The sequence below is a fragment of the Molothrus ater genome, chromosome 1 (assembly GCF_012460135.2).
Source record: "Molothrus ater isolate BHLD 08-10-18 breed brown headed cowbird chromosome 1, BPBGC_Mater_1.1, whole genome shotgun sequence".
Lineage (NCBI taxonomy): Eukaryota > Metazoa > Chordata > Aves > Passeriformes > Icteridae > Molothrus > Molothrus ater.
In genome coordinates this window covers 2991918-3008499 of record NC_050478.2, presented here as the reverse complement: position 1 = coordinate 3008499, position 16582 = coordinate 2991918, and the positions used below count along the sequence as shown (strand labels likewise).

Here is a 16582-nt window from a genome sequence, read left to right as displayed (position 1 = left end):
GAAGCCCCCTTCCCTCATGGCGCCACTCCCTTTCCCACCCACCCCAGCAAAGCATGAGTTGAGAGCTGGATTTATTTTTCACACTATTATTATTATTATTATTATTTAAACATTCATCATTTCAAACGCGGCACGGGGGACACCGCTCACGCCTTCCCTCACGGCACCGCCCCCCGGCCCCTCACGCAGAGGGCGGGAAAGCGCGGCGGGCAGGGCGGCCAGGGGGCGTGGCCTGGCGCGGCCATTGAGGCCGGCCGGGTAATGGCGGCCGGGGGCGGCGGCGCCGCCTGGCGGCGGGGCGGGGAGGCAGCGGGGGCTGAGGGGGCCGCGCCGTGAGGGGACAAAGCGCCGGAGCCGCCAGGTAAAACCCCGGGAGAAGGGAGCGATGGGGCGGGCTGGGAAACGGCTGGGAGGAGGAGGAGGAAGAGGAGGAGGGGATGGGCCGCGCTGCGCTGACGGCGCCGAGCCCGGCTGCGCGTTCGCGGCAGGAACCGCTTCCCCTCAGAGCGAGTTTCCCCCGCCGCCGGGGTCGGGGCTGAGGCGGAGCCGCCCCGCTGTAATTGAAGCCCTGGGTGAGGAGGGAGGGACGGACGGACGGAGGGAGGGACTGCGGGGGCTCCTTCTGTGCTTTGTGTCCAGGTGGCGAGGCCGAGGGGCGGCCATGGGGGTGCAGGACCGGCCCCAGTGCTTCTTCGAGATAGAGATCAACAGGGAGCCAGGTAAGGCTGTGTTCGGGGCTTTTAAATCACGGGTTTGCCTGCATTATGGGCCCAAGGCGCTAGCAGCGAGTTTGGCCATTGATGCGTTATTTCTGAGTTACTTTTTAATAACTTCGGCTGTTTTCTGGGGTGCTGGATGCTCCTCATTGCCCCTTGAGACCGATTTTTATTTGCACGCGTGAATATAAAGGTTCGGCAGGGCTGATAAACGCTGCTCTGAAGGTAAAAAGCCGTCTGGTGATGTATTATATCTTTTCTATTGCATGTTTGTTATGCCACTTCTGTGAACTGTGGAAAATCGGGGCAGGCTGTGAGGAGACTGGATATTTACTCCTATAAGTATTTTTAATGATGCAGTAATTAGAACTGGGGAGGAACTTAAGGAGGTCATCTGGGCTAAATCTTTCCTTGTCCTGCTCAAAATGTGTCTTCTGAATGTAAAGGGAGAACTGGGCATTCAATCATAGGAGCACAGAACACCTCACCAGCTGGCCTGTAAAAAAAAAAAAAAAAAACAAAAACCCAATGATTAAAATAAATCCATCTTTTAACTCATATTTTCCCTATACAGGTGTGGTGCTCAGAAGCAGTAGGCTGTGAGTTTTAATGCTGAACAGCAGCTTGGTTCCCTCTTGTGTTTTCCCCCTCTCTGTAAAGATGGGAGTGGAGATTTGCTCACCCATCTCTTTGAACGAGCATTTATCAATGCATATTAGTTGTCTCACACATACTCCGTGCTTTATCTTGCTACCACTTGTCTCTAGAAAAATGAATGTATGTGATGGCTTCATTAGGCTTTCACTTTCATTTTCTGCTTCAATGTTTCTCTGAAAACCTTTGAATTAAGAGCTTATATCTCAGACATTCCAAATTTCAGCCTCATTCAGATGCAACTGAAACCCTTTTAGCGTTTTGTTTTCACCACAGTTTCAGAAGAGAGGCTCTGTTCTAACTTCAGAGACCTGATAGGGCATATCTATAAATCTGTTGCTGTTGCAACTCCTCCCTGAGTTATTTTGATTGGCACTGTGGTTTCTGAATACTTCCAGTGAGGAGATAAGTGACGATGTAAATGGAGTTTTAACGTGTTCCATTGCTTTAATTTCAGGTGGAATTTACTGTGGAGTGAGACAACTGACACTGTTTCAGGTTGGGTGGGTTTCCACTTAGGAATGGTAATTTGATGGGGTTGATTTAGAGCAAAGACAATTCATTCTCAATCTCATTTGCTGTTCATCTCTTTAGGTTTAGTGTGGTTTGTTTGTTTGTTTTTTTTGTTCTGACTCCATCTGAAGGATCTCTCCCTGCACTGTTCTCTCTGCTCTCCCTGCACAGGTTGCTGCTCCCGTTTCACAATCTCCCCTCCTCAGCCTTGAGCTGTTCATCCCCAGTGAAAGTGGATTACCTGTTTTCCCCCCAACCTCTTTGGGTTTGGTGACTGATGGAGCTGTCAGGGAGGAATTGCAGCGTTGGTGTTCCTGGTGGTGCAGAGCTTGGGTTACCTGGAGCAGACCCAGGGCTTTGGCTCTCTTTGTGTCTGTCTGCATTTCTTTTCTTTTGGAAGTAACAGGAATCTCCCAGCTGCACATCAAACTTGGAGCCCTGCTGGTTTCATTACACCTGACTCATGGCTTGGATTTTTGCAGGAAAAATGCCAGTTTGTAATATTAGTGTTGGGGCTTGTGTGCTGCCTGGTCATGCTGCTTTATTCTGGTGCCTGTTTATTAATTCACCATGCAACTCTGGCTCAGGATTTAAGGATATATTTAAAAAGCTTAAATGTTGCTCTCTTAGCTTTAAGATGACCTTCAAAAGCTGAATCAAGTGGTAAATCAGTGCTTCCAGATGACACCAAGCACTAACTCTCAGAGATGTGCTCTCCTGCTGGCACTAGTGAGGTATTCATTTGAACTTTTACACTGCCAGCAGATTTCCAAATGAACATTTTGCTTCTTTTGACTTCAACAAATCAGCTGATATGCTTATTGCATTTCAGGAGAAGTGGGCAGCAGAACAGCCCTGCATTTTGTTGCTAGCCAAGAAAAAAGGCCTTGTCCCACCTTGTGTGCACTGACAAGCTGAACCAACATCCCCACAAGATGCAGAGAGAAGGGGATGTGCCTCTTGCAGCGCTGGAAGCATCTTTTTGCCTGCAGAACACAAAACTGGCTCCTTTTTTACACTCTAGGCTGCTGCCAGTCCAAAACCATTCCCCCCACACGCCTTGGCTCTGCCCTTGCAGGCTTTGCTTGCCCAGGGTGTGCCAGGATACCTGTAGCAATTAAAAGTCAGGTCAGTTTTACTCTAATAAGATCCCTTGGAAAATGCAGGAGTGCAGCTCTGTTTTGGCTGTGCTTCCAGAAGCTTTATTACAGCTTTTGTGTCCTTATTTTATTACAGCTACAGAACCTTGGAATAAAACTCAGTGCCAGCTTGTACTTGCCTCTTACAGTGGGGCAAATTTTGTTGGCTTGGTGGTTTTTAGAGCTAAATTTAGTCTGCTTTTAAATTAAGTAGCCTGTTCAGCATTTTTTTTTTTTTTAATGAATGCAGGTTGTGGCTCTTAATTTTTAAAGGGCAAATGGAAACCAAATCAGGAAGAAGCATTTCTTTTGATACTGCCACAAATAGTGCTTCTCCTTTCTTTTGGGCCCCCCACCAGTGGATTTGGGCACATTGAGTGTGCACACAGGATTAACTGCTTCCAGTATTCCAAGAATTTGGGGATGGCAGCAGATGCCTATTTAAATAATTCTGTCTTTACTCTGTGAGGCAAAGTCTGTGTGAAGCTGGGGCCTTTCAGGTGCCGTGGTAATTGGAACAGATGTCCCACTAGGATGTCACAGATGCAGTCTGCAGCTCTGGCAGCTCCTGTGGCCATCCAAAAGCTTTTTCCCCACATCTCCCCCCCACTCCCTGACTGGTTTCATCCATCATGAAGTTTGATAAATTTCATCAGTTTTGTTTTGTTTCATTCTTATTCATAGAATAATTTATCTTTTTTTTTTCTTCTTCTGTTTCTGTTTGACCCCTGGCTCAATGATTTGTTCCACTTCAGTTTCTTTCATTGCTGGGATGTGTCCCTTCCCAGAACAGTCAGTCTGCTCTTCCCTTCTCTCTTTCTAGTCACTTTAGCCTGATGTATTTTGGGATTTCCTGTGAATTTATGTGAAAGGAGCACCCTTGCAATAGTCATTCTCTTGTGCCTCCAGTAATAGACCCAATGATGCCTCGTGGGCTTTTTGTTAAATTCCTAAAGACAGAAACTGTTCTCAACTGGCTCCACATTAACTTTGAGTCTTTAGAAGGGAAAAATTTGCAGCAAATAGAACCCAGAACTTGGGCTGTCCGTGAACCCATGGGCAACCACTGTGTGTGGGACAGCAGGGAGCCAAGGGGATCCCATATGGAGAAAACTCTTCTCAGGAGTGGGAAATGAAAATTTGAAAGGAATTGATTCAACAAAACAATTTATTCAGAATAACCCTGTGAAATTGTTGTCAGGGCAGGCTGAAACACCCTGAAATCTCACCTTGAGGTCTGGAACAAGCTGGATCAGTAAATAAAAGAAAAACTGATCAGCCTCTTCTCCAGAAGGCCAAGTGCTGCCTCTCACTTCCATATCCCTGGGAAGCTGAGGCCAGGAAATGTTTGATGTGTGCAGGACTGAAATAAGTTTGGTTTTGTGAAGAATGGAGGGAACTTCAGGTGGTGTTTGTGGAAGAATGGGCTTAGAGAGCCAGGGAGAGAAGTTGATGGAGCTTTTCCTTGCAAAGAGTGCAGGTGAGGCATGGAGGTGTTAACAAAGTGTTAATGTGTCAGGGCTGCAGGTCCCTGCAGGGCAATTGGGGCATCCATTCTTCAAACTCATAGTTTAAATCAAATCCATCATTGTTCCACACTGAGGTTTTATTTCCTTGAAAACTCCACATTTCTACTTGGAAGCAGTTTTTAAAAAAATTCCTATGCCTTAGCATTGCCAGTTTTAGGGATAAACAAATTAATACAATTCAAATAGGGTCCTTTTAGTGAGCTGCTATTCAAACCTGTATGCAAATCTGGCTGAGCCTTTGGGCCCTTGGCAGCCATCCTGGGCTGTGCATCATTGTCTCACTGCTTGTAATCCCTGCTTTCTCCTTCAGCAGGATATTCCTGCTGATAGGCTGGGAAAAATTCCTCTTGTTTGCTTTACTCTTAAGAAATTGAGAAAAGAGAAAATCCAGTAGATACAGTTTTGAAAAACCCAGGTTTGTTCTGGGAGTCTGTAGCTGAACTCGATGCCGATGTGCCTCAAACATAATAAAATGTAGCAAAACACTTCCCAGTACTTGGAAAATAACTTGAAACAATGTGTGTTTGCCTCCAAAGGTGTTTTCCCAAAAGATTAAGCAGCTGAATTCGAGGATTTACCTTTGAAACAATGAACATTTGAAATCAATGATTATTTTAATAAACTTTGCTAGCAGGAGCCCTTATTGCAGTATAGCATGGACACTCCTACCCTGATTAATTAGAATCAAGTAGTAGCTCTTCCTCAGCTGGAAAATTAAGGAGTTCAAAAACAAAAGAAAAAAAAAATAATCTTTTAGTTTGAAGCCAGAGTTCTGAAATTGGATTATTTTTGGTCATTTTTCTTTCTGGTTTCTCTAGTTGGTACAGCTCATTAGCTGCAGAGAGCACTTCATCAAATTTCCAAACAGCTTAGATTTTATGTAGGCATCACTTGAATGATGTACCTATTTCTTTCACCACTTACTCTGATTCTTTAAAAAATAAGTTCAAAGCCTGCTTACAAATAATACTTTTATCAGATTTATTGTTTCATAAATAATAGGCAAATGCAATCCCAGCAGTTCTGGCTTTAGCCTGGAGTTGAGGTGTCTGTGCTGTCATTTCTTGCTTAAAGCCAACTGAGGACTCTGGGTAGGTTTGTGAGCTGCTTTTGCTTACTTGAGTGATTTGTAGCAATTTTTGTTTGTTTATTTCAATTTACTGTACAAATATTATGGTTAGTCACAGAGAGCTTGTTCCCTGATCAGATCACTTAACCTTTATATTGGGGAAATGAAGCTGAAGAGAGCATTGGAAATTGTCTGCAGTGAAGGTGGATCATCTCAGAGGAGAGGTGTCGAAATCTGGGGAAATAAGTAGCATCTCAAATGCTTTTTTTATCTGTGTTATATCAGCATATACCTCAGTTCCAAGTTTAAAATGAGATTTTTCTCTTTTTTTTTTTTTTTTTTTGATGAGGGCTGAGGCAAGAGAAAGATTTGTAGGTGCTAATCATACATACTTCTATTATTTTTTCGATTAGCAGCTGTTCTTTCCTGCATCTTTGACCAAGGTGTGAAAATGGGTTTGATCTTTCTCTGGCACATTTCATTGCCTGTTTGTCAGTGGAAAACACAACCTCTCAGTGATAATGGTATTCATGCAGTTGCAGTAAAATGCAGGCAGTAACCCAGCAGATGGATTCCCAGTGTGTGGTTTGTGTCTCAGGAGCAGACAGCAGCATTTTGTGTGGCTGCATGGAGCTGGGTAAGCAGTGCTCCAGGTTTTATACAGCCCTCATCTCATAAAGTACATCTGTCATCTTTGCATCTTGGATAGATGTGCATTACAGTTTGTAGGATTAAAGGATCAGGCTGGATAGGCATGGAGTAACCTGATCTAGTGGAAGGTGTCCCTGCACATGGAACTGGATGATTTAGGTCCCTTCCAGCAGGAATCATTCTGTGATTTTATGAGCACCTGGCAGACTTTGTTATTGACAAAGCACTGGTGAAAAATACTGCTGGAAGTGATCCCTTAGTTAGGAATGTCTCCTTCCATCTTCTGCCTTGTCATCTGCAGGAACACAAGAGAGTTCTTCCAATGGAGCACCACGGTGCTGCTGTCTGCTGCCTCAGGTGCTAAATGTGGTGGCTTTGCAGCAAAATCCTTCTACAATTTATGCCTCAGAGCACAAGTCCCTTCTGGAGCCTGCAGGGACTAAGAGCCCTCCTGAGTTCCTTGGCAGCTGGCACCTTGGTGGTGCAGCAGCTGGGCTGGGAGCAGAATGGGGGTGGTGACAGCTTTTTCCCTGGAAGTGCCGAGTGTTATTTCACACAGTGAGTGCAGGAGGAACCTTCTCCTGCAGAGACAGAGTTGGGGCTGTTCAGCCTGGAGAAGAGAAGGCTCCAGGGACACCTTAGAGTCTCTTCAGGACTTAGAGGGGCTCCAGGAGAGCTGGAGAGGGACTCACGTGGGCAAGGAGCAATGCGACAAGGTGTCAAACTGAAGGAGGATGGGTTTATATGAGATATTAAATAGAAATTGTTCCCTGGGAGGGTGCTGAGGCCGTGGCACAGGGTGCCCAGAGCAGCTGTGGCTGCCCTTGGATCCCTGCAAGTGTCCAAGGCCAGGCTGGACAGGGTTGGGGGCAAGCTGGGCTAGTGGAAGGTGTCCCTGGAGCAGCCTGGGGCAGGGGAAGTATCCCTGGAGGTGTCCCTGGAGCAGCCTGGGGCAGGGGAAGTGTCCCTGGAGGTGTCCCTGGAGCAGCCTGGGGCAGGGGAAGTGTCCCTGGAGGTGTCCCTGGAGCAGCCTGGGGCAGTTGAGGTGTCCCTGGAGCAGCCTGGGCCAGTTGAGGTGTCCCTGGAGCAGCCTGGGCCAGTGGAGGTGTCCCTGGAGGTGTCCCTGGAGCAGCCTGGGGCAGTGGAGGTGTCCCTGGAGGTGTCCCTGGAGGTGTCCCTGGGGCAGTGGAGGTGTCCCTGGAGGTGTCCGTGTCCCTGGAGCAGCCTGGGGCAGTTGAGGTGTCCCTGCCTGTGGCAGTAGAGCTGGGGCTGGGTGCAGTTTCCAGTCCCTTCCAACCCAAGCCATTGTGGCTTCTCTCCCATGGCTCTGTGCAGCCTGCACGTGGCTCTCTGAGCACTGGGTCCCTGCTCAGCTCAGTGCTTGTGCAGCAGGGAATGGGAGTGGGATTTGTGTTCTGCTGAATTCCTGGGCTAGAATGAAAATTGGGAACTCTTCTCCTGAGCTGTCTGGTCTGTTGTGTTCCTGGTAGGAATGTGCAATCCTCACAGTTGAGAATGTTTTCTTCACTTACAAGTAGCCTTTCTGTCATAGTGGTAGTTACAGAGCTGCTGTTTGATGGGGGATCTTTGAATATTCTCCATTTCTTCATTCTTTGGACACTCTCCCTACCCATTTCCTTTGGATTTTCCTGCTGTGGTGATGAATGCTTAGAAAACATTCTTCCTGCAGTTAATGAGATTCAGACCTTTCAACAGCTCAAGGCATCTGGAGTTTTTATCTAAGATTATCAAGTACTGATGCTGTTATTTTATTTCCTCCTTTCTGAACCAACAATTCACCATCTTATAATTGCATATATCTGGACAGAGCCTTAAAATTGAATGCAGTTTCTTAGGAGCCTCTCAATTTATTTTTTTTAAGTATTGAATGAAATACATTTGAACTTTTTTTTTTTCTTTAAAGGAAAGTAAAGAGAAGTATTATTGGAGTAGTTACTTTTAAAAATGAAGCCTTACCAGTGTGTACCACTAGAGTGTAGTGCTCATTGATAGATTATTGCTGGTCTCCTTGTAATTCTGCCCAACAGTGAGGCTGCTATGGATTATTTTACAACCTGCAGAGATACCCATTTTTTCTTTATTAATTATGTATTTTTAAAGATTTCATACATTTGGGAGCAGTTTGTCATGGATTTTTTTTTTAGTACTTTACTATCCCACTATCTTGGAAAATAAAATAGAAAATAGAAATCAGTTTTAAAACAGTTTTCTTTATATTCAACCACTTTTCAGCAGTATTTTAATAGATTTGGAAGGGACCTAACACAATTACCACCAGTAGCAAAGAGAAAATATTTAGTTCATAATAGCTGGCAAGTGGAGCATTAGTCCTGCCTGCCTTTCATCTTCCCTGTTTGATTCATCTGGGTTTTTTTTAAACTGAAGGATTTTAGGCCAAGAGTGCCAATGCAGCTGTAATCCTCAGCATAATATGGAGCCAAGCCAGTTGGACTTTGTAGGTAATGATCACAGGGAAAACTGTGCAAATGTGATTATTAATGTATTTGTATAAACACAGTAATTGGGGAGGGAATTGCTCCAGCTCTCTGAGGAGCTGTATTTATGGGAAATCATTTTCCAAATGGAAAAGATCTGACATGATTAAACTATTTTAGTAAATCAGCTTGGCTTTCCAGGTTGAAATCACAATGGAATCTCTAGGTCTTCTGATAAATTGGATGGAATGTTATTACTTATTGTCTATTTTTTACTATTCTGTTATTCTTCTTTCTTGCTGTGTGTTTTAGTATATGCATACTTCAGATGTTTTCTTATTCTACTTGATAAAATAACCTTTTTTCAGAAAATTACAATTTTAGAACATTCAGATTGATTTATATGCAGATTTTCTTATTCCAGACAGTTCTAAAACTCTTAATTTTTTTTTAATTATTTTCTAGTTGGTCGAATTATGTTTCAGCTCTTCTCAGACATTTGTCCAAAGACTTGTAAGAACTTCCTTTGCTTGTGCTCGGGTATGTAGCTGATATTTCAGATTTTTATTATTAATAAATAACATTTTAAATGTTAATAGTTATATTGATAGTGATTTTATTGATAATTAGGAATGTCTTCTTCCATTTTCTGCCCAACAGTGAGGCTTCTATGGATTATTTTACAACCTGCAGAGATACCAATTTTTTCTTTATTAATAATGTCTTTTTTAAAGATTTCATACATTTGGGAGCATACATTTGCTTTTCACTTCTGGGTCTGCAGTAGAGGCAACACTGGTGATGTTCTGTTGGTACAGGAATGTAACTGTTTGAATAAGTTTAAAATTAATAATAAATATTGGGCTTTTATTGATAGTGGGCTTTTAACTGATAGTGATTTTTGTTATTAATAATTATTAGTTTATCCAAGTACAAACCACAGCCATCTGCAAGGCCTGTTCTCACCTGAGGAGGTAAATTCTAATGGAGAGGTGATGCTGTCCCATTTTGGAGCGTAGAATCTGCAGAAAGCCATCATCAAGCCAGGGTATTTTTGGCAGATGGAGGAGGACAGAGTGATCCTGGCATTGCTGTCACAAGTAGATTTGGCCCCTGGAAATGTCCTTTTTAAATTCCAGCAGCTGGCCTTGCAATGCTGCCCACCTATGGAACAAAGCTGGGCCCATCTGCTGTGGTGCTTTGTAAGGAGCTGATTCCCTTCTGATCTCAAACTGGCACCACTTGGCACCCAATTCACACTGAGCTGCCCTCCAGGTGCTGCCAGGGCAGCCAATTCTCCTCTGCCATCCCATTTCCAAGGGCTTTGCAGGGCCTGGAAAGAGCTGCTTAGGAAGGATGGGGCTCAAAGACAAGGATTTTTCTTTTCCTGACAAAATCCATGCATGTCTAGAGCAAAAAGAGCAAGGCTGGTGTTTGGCCTGAAACAGAGGAGAAGCTGAGCTCAGGAGCTGTGTGTTGGATGTTGTGTGGAAGTGTCTGAGCTCAGGGAGGTGCTGCAGCTCCTGCCACTGGAACAACTCCTGTGTCTTTTACCTGACTGGGAAAGCACTGGCAGTACTCTAAAGGGGGGTAAGAAAAGGGACTGGGATTTATGGCCACAGCCAAAGCTCCCATCTCACCACCAGCTCTGTTTAAGAATTTTAATTTTAAGCTTTAAAAGGAACAGAAATGTTATTTATGTATTCATAATATATAACTTCAGAAAATACCACGAAAGTATTAGAGTGCCATAAAAATACTTCATTTATATGAAGTATAGCATAGATCACCCATTTCATTGTTAATTTTTGAAGGTCTCAAATGTTTCAACTGATGTAACATTTGTTTGGAAAAGTGTGTAAAAACTCCTCACTGGAGGGTTTTATGGTATTCCATCTTATTAAAACAATTCAAATGCAAACTCTAGTCTGAACTGGGTCTGCAGCAGAGGCAGCCCTGGTGATGTTCTGTTGGCACAGGACTGTAACTGCTCCAGCTCGAGTGCCATGCAGGATCCCATCTCTGAGGGGATTTTCCATAGCCCTGAGGGACCCCCTGAGACATGACCAAACATGCAGGCAGATATTCCATGGTGGTGTTGGATGAAGGTTTTCAGTGCTGTACAAAGAGGGGAGGAGTGTGTCCATCCCTGTCATAAACAGCTCGGCTTGCATAACTCATGTGGAAATCAAAAATGGGGTAGGAGGAGGTGTGGATTGGGATTATGGGTGTGGAGAGGCAGGTAAATAACTAATAAATATGTATTCCATGAGTGAGGGATGATAAACAGCAGTGCCCTTTGCCCTGGCAGTGATGGGCTTGGAATGGCAAATTTGGGATGATTGGGGTGGCAGAGTAATAGATTGCAGCAGGGGAGTGTTGGCTCTGGGTAATGAGTGTATCTGCATTTCTAGAGTGCAGAATATTTGGTGAAATGTCCTCTTACCTATGTGTGTCAAATACCTATTCCATAACCAGTGATGAAAATCAACATTGGCTTATTTGACCTGTTATTTATTCTGTTAATTCATGTTTCAGTACACTGCATCTCCTGTACATGTGGATAATGTGGGGCTTGAACTGTTGCACAGTATTTATTATTATTATTATTATTATTATTATTATTATTATTATCATTATTACTACTACTACTACAACTTTTAACTGTTAATTGGCACATTCTGCCAGCTTCCCCCACTCTGGGAAGCTCCAGTCAGTGTCTCTTGCCCAGCATAAATCCCTCATGGACCTACTGCCTTGAATGTCAGCCCTGCCAGTCATTGTCACCTCATCCACGAGCCCAGGGCAGCTTCTCTTCTGAATTTTGGAAGAAGTGCAAATGAAACTCGAGGTTGTGTGGTGATTTTTCACTAACTGAAAAATCACCAGCCCACCTGATCTGCAACTGCTGTAAAGGGGTGTCCAGACACTGTGCAAGGATTGGGGAAGGTGTGGAAGCTTGCAGTAGCTCAATCCCACTTTTCCAAGTGTGGATCACATTGAAGCTGAGTTGAAACCTGTTTTCCTGGCTTTTCTTCTGGGAATCATCTGGCACATCCAGATGTGTGAGTGGTTTGAAAAGGGTATTGTGACCTGCACAGGGGTGTAGCTGTACCCACAGAAAATAGCTAACCCACCATTATCCTGAACTCTTGTTTTTTTTATAAATTACCCTGAGTAGATTTACACACTTCTGCTTGAGGGGGAAAGGGAAAATTTTTAAAGAAACAACTTAATTTTAACCTCAGAGTTCCCCTGTAAAAATCCCCCTTCTGGATGGTGAAAAGGCATCAGGTAGGACTGTGTTATCTTTTAGTTATGGCTGCCATATCCCTTAGAACCAGGGAGGGAAACCCTTGGAATTGGTTCAGTGACAATCTGTAGATTGGTTTTGTTTCCCCTTCTTGCAGGTGAAAAAGGAATTGGCAAAACAACTGGGAAGAAGCTGTGCTACAAAGGCACCACATTCCATCGTGTGGTTAAAAACTTCATGATTCAGGGGGGGGACTTCAGTGAAGGTAAAATGGGCTTTTAAAACTGCCAAATTTGAAATGGAACAGAAATGTTAGCATTTATGTGTTCATAACTTTAGAAAATACCATGAAAGTATTAGAGTGCCATAAAAATACTTCATTTGTGTAAGGTAGAGCATAGATCATCACCCATTTCATTGTTAATTTTTGAAGGTCTCAAATGTTTCAACTGATGTAATATTTGTTTAGAGAAGTGTGTTAAAAACTCCTCACTGGAGGGTTTTATGATATTCTATCTTATTAAAACAATTCAAATGCAAACTCTAGTCTGAACTGCTTTGCACTTCTGGGTCTGCAGTAGAGGCAGCCCTGGTGATGTTCTGTTGGTACAGGAATGTAACTGATTGAATAAGTTTAAAATTGATAATAAAGCATTGAATGAGCTAGAAACATCTCCAGAAGGAGTTTTCCTGGATTGTTTGTTCCTTTCCTGAAATACCTGTCCTTACCAAAATGTCTGTTTTCACTGTGTCCTGTCCTAAAGAGCCTGAGGAGGGAATCTCCTATTTTGAGAGTCAAGTGCTGGTGGAATGTTAGGCACAACTTTTGTATAAGTGAAACAAAAGGTTTTCAACAAAAGATTTTAATTGCTGCTTTTTAAATCTGTAGGTAATGGAAAAGGAGGTGAATCTATTTATGGTGGCTATTTCAAAGGTAAGAGCAAATATGTCTTTGCAGATTCTCTGTTCAGTCCTGAGATAAACAAGTCTTGATTCCCAAACTACTTAATGAAAACAGGTTCACTCATAGATCACCTTTTTACATGAAACTAATGTTGCATGAGAATTCCTTTTATATGCATGACTTTCAGATAATTTTTTGTTAATATTTAACTTAAAATGACAATTAATTAAGGCTAACATAATTGGTTAAACATGACTTTCAGCATGGAGGCTAGGCAACTTTATTCATGAATAAACTCCTATCTTCCTGCCTAAAACTGTCAACATATTCTTTTGTTTATAGAGAATGTGGTCTTTTGCAAAATGAAAAGGTAAGAGACAAAAGCTCAGTAACACAAATTCAAACTCTGTTCCCTTGTCCCCTCCCTAGTAAATATATAGACAACTGCTAAGTCCCTTTGTAGATTGGGAATAAGAGTCTGTGTCTAACCTTTCTGAGGGTTAATGACTTATTCTGAGAGAAAATCCACATAATTCCAGCTCTGAACAGTGATTTCTTCTTTTGTTAATGTCCCTTTTCCTCCCCTTCCCTACTCAAGGTTTGTATGCTTAGGGTTCATTTCTGCCTTTATTTATATGCTACACAAGTCATTTTCCTTGCAAAGAATTGATAAATCAATGTACAATTACCTCTTGTAAAAATCTGTTGGAAGGAAAATGGTGAGTTTTTAAATTATTTGTTTAAAGACATACAATTATTTCTATAAAAAACCAGGTGGTTGCTGTGATATTCAAGTGTTAAGACAGTGAATATACTTATTTACAGCCTCTGTGGTGTAAATAAGTTCTGTTTACAGGTTCTGTGTGTGGTTAGATGCATGAAACTAAGTTTCTCTTAAAAAACAGACAGAGTTTGATATGGGACTATTGAAGTTTGTAGTCAAGGAAAGGCTTGAACAGATCCATTTACTAAGAAGTTACTCAGGGTTTGTTTCTCATGGCGAGTGCTAAATATGCAGGATTGTGTTTTGACATGTGATCTAACAATTAATAGTTTTGTACATTCAAATTGGTATTTTTACCTTTGGAAATGACCTGGAGAAGATCTGGTTTTGTATTCTGCTGTACAACCAGAACTCCTCTTTAATTCACTGCACTATAAAATGCATGTTCAGTTTATTTTTAGTAGCTTTTATACTTAGATTCAGATATAGAGAGCTTTTTCCCTTCTCTGCTTTGAGACTTCCAATTTTGAGTGTAGAGGTGGCATTTTTAGTGTGCCATACCAGGCAAATAATCAGCTTTTTCTCCTGACCTTTCCACCTGGAGTGTCAATAACAGCATCATGTATGTTAATTCCTGGTTTAGAATGTCAATAATTGTGCCAACCTTGTTCTTACCCAAATAACTCAGGATATAAATCCATGATCTAATGTTTCTTGAAGACACTCATCATGAATTCTTTTAAATGAGAAATGTTTGCACTATATCTGCACCATTTTAAGAAAGAAACTTTTGTCTCAACTGTAATTTGAAGAGACTTGTTTAAACCTGATTGTTGTTTTTCCTCCAACCTGTTCCCGTTTCTCCAGCAGCAGCAGAATTTCTCCTTAGAGCATCCATAAGTTACTAAGAAAACAACCTGTCTCCCTTGCCAGGGAAAATCTGACAAACATATTTTTTCTTCAAACAGATGAAAACTTTATTCTCAAACATGACAGAGCGTTCCTTTTGTCAATGGCAAACCGAGGGAAACATACCAATGGTTCCCAATTTTTCATGTGAGTAGAAGTGATCCCACACTGGAGCTTTTCTTACACAGAGAAGCGCTGTTCATGAGAAAGATGGTATTGCTAAATTATCCATATCCATGTTCTCCATTCCTGATCCTGGCTAGGAAGGAGTGGCACCTGCTCCAGGAATTGGTAGAGATCAAGATTTCCTTGTGGCATTCGTTTAGATTAAAGCTGGTGCTCCATGGATGTTTGTCCTTTGTGGCTTTTTTCCCTAAAAATATGATTTCTGTTCAGTTCTTAGCAGCCAGGAATAGATTCTTTGCTTTGTGGGTGCACAAATCTCATCAGATTATCTGCAAATGACAATGGTGAGCATTGTATGTGAGGGGGAGTGAGGTCTACAGGTGGTTTGTATGGTTTTGCTCTTGAAAAAATGATGATTTCTGATTTGCTTTTGGGGAGCTGTTTTGTTTGTTGGTTTTTTTCCAGGAGGAGGATGAGTGGGGATTTTGATTTGGTAATTGTGATTACTATTATTAATTTTTTTGAGTATTTGTTCCTGACATAATTTTTAAATACATCATAACTCTGTTAACTTGTGCATATACCAACACTATGTAGAATTATGTTCTGATAACCAGATTTTTCCTTCATTACCTTTAAAAAATGCCATTCTAGTAACCACATTCTGTTAAATCCTAGAAACTACAGACAACACTTTTACCTTTACTCATAAGTAAAACACTTAGGTCTGATAATTGAGGGTTTCCAGGTCAAAGCAAGTGTATTTTAGGTTCAGTGTCAGGTTTTTTAAGCTTGCACACTTTGATGTGATTATTCCTTTTGTTAACTCCCTTTTCAAAATTGCCTCCTGTTAATGTTTACCAGGTTGAATTTGGAAAGAGCAGGTTGATAACTTTAGTCTGGACATACTTTGGGAAACAACACTGGGGTTTGGAAAGTAAATTTTAGCATAGTTACTTAACTAGAAAAAGTCTTTTTTTCTTTGCCATCTTTCTTGGGGGATAAGAATGAATGGCGCTTCCCTGGCTTCAGTAAAGGAGTAAATTGTCCTCAAAAATCTTGGGTTTTTTTTCTTTGCCTGAAAAAGATCTTCAGTATGATATGATGTAGTTCAGATAAGAAACATTTTTAGGTCTTTTCCTAAAAAATGTCCTGAAAATGGAAGATGCATAGGAACCTAAAAGAAAGTCTCACACTTAGCACTGTTTAGACATTTCATAGAGATAAAATTGTTTCAAAAGCTTGTTTCCTGTTCCCTTCAAAGGAAATTTTACATGTTGTGCTTCATTACAATAAATCTGAAAGGATATGTGTGCACATTAATATTGAAAACAGTTGATATAAATAAAACTCCATGCCTTAATAAGCTCTCTGAAGGCATTGCTTCATTATTTTTCACTTGATGACTTGCCTTTGGGTTCTCTTGCCTTCATTTTCCATTTTTAAGCTTATCTGAACATTGAACATGAAAACCTAATGATGTCACATCAGTCAAGCAGCTGTCATTTGAGGGCTCTAAAGTTTCTTTTCTCTCCTGCATTTGATTCCAAAGTCATCTTCTTTCCCTGATGCTTGGTAGGCTCAGCTTGTTCAATCAGATTTAAACACCTTGTCTCTCCCCACACACCAAAACAACCCAAGGTTGTGTTGGATACTAAATTATAACTAATACAGGCCAATAAATGAAGATTATTTAAAAAGCACTTTGATCAAATATAGGAGTATTCTGAAAGATGCAGATTCCTTGAAAAATTCTGGATTTTTTCATAGAATCACTTGAAAAAGTGTGAGTTCAGTGGAATTGAGGCAGAGTAAGAGACTTAAAAACTTCCATGAGAGCTGGATTCACCTGAGCTGCCTGCAGGAATCCAGAGCTGGATTTAGCTCTGCTTAGGCTTAGCTTTAGGCTCCTGGGGTGTCCTCTGTGGCCTTCAGGATG

At 41.9% G+C, this 16582-nt stretch overlaps 1 protein-coding gene across 1 annotated transcript in view; it reads left to right on the top strand.

The window, feature by feature from the left end:
* The first annotated feature begins 346 nt into the window (after positions 1 to 346).
* NKTR (natural killer cell triggering receptor) overlaps positions 347 to 16582 on the top strand; it is a 38646-nt gene continuing 22410 nt past the window's right edge. Inside the window, 6 exon segments of the mRNA XM_036398449.2 lie at positions 347 to 361; positions 640 to 719; positions 9193 to 9267; positions 12138 to 12245; positions 12870 to 12914; positions 14577 to 14664. Of these exon segments, the coding sequence (XP_036254342.1) occupies positions 662 to 719; positions 9193 to 9267; positions 12138 to 12245; positions 12870 to 12914; positions 14577 to 14664 (374 nt within the window). The 5' untranslated portion in view covers positions 347 to 361; positions 640 to 661.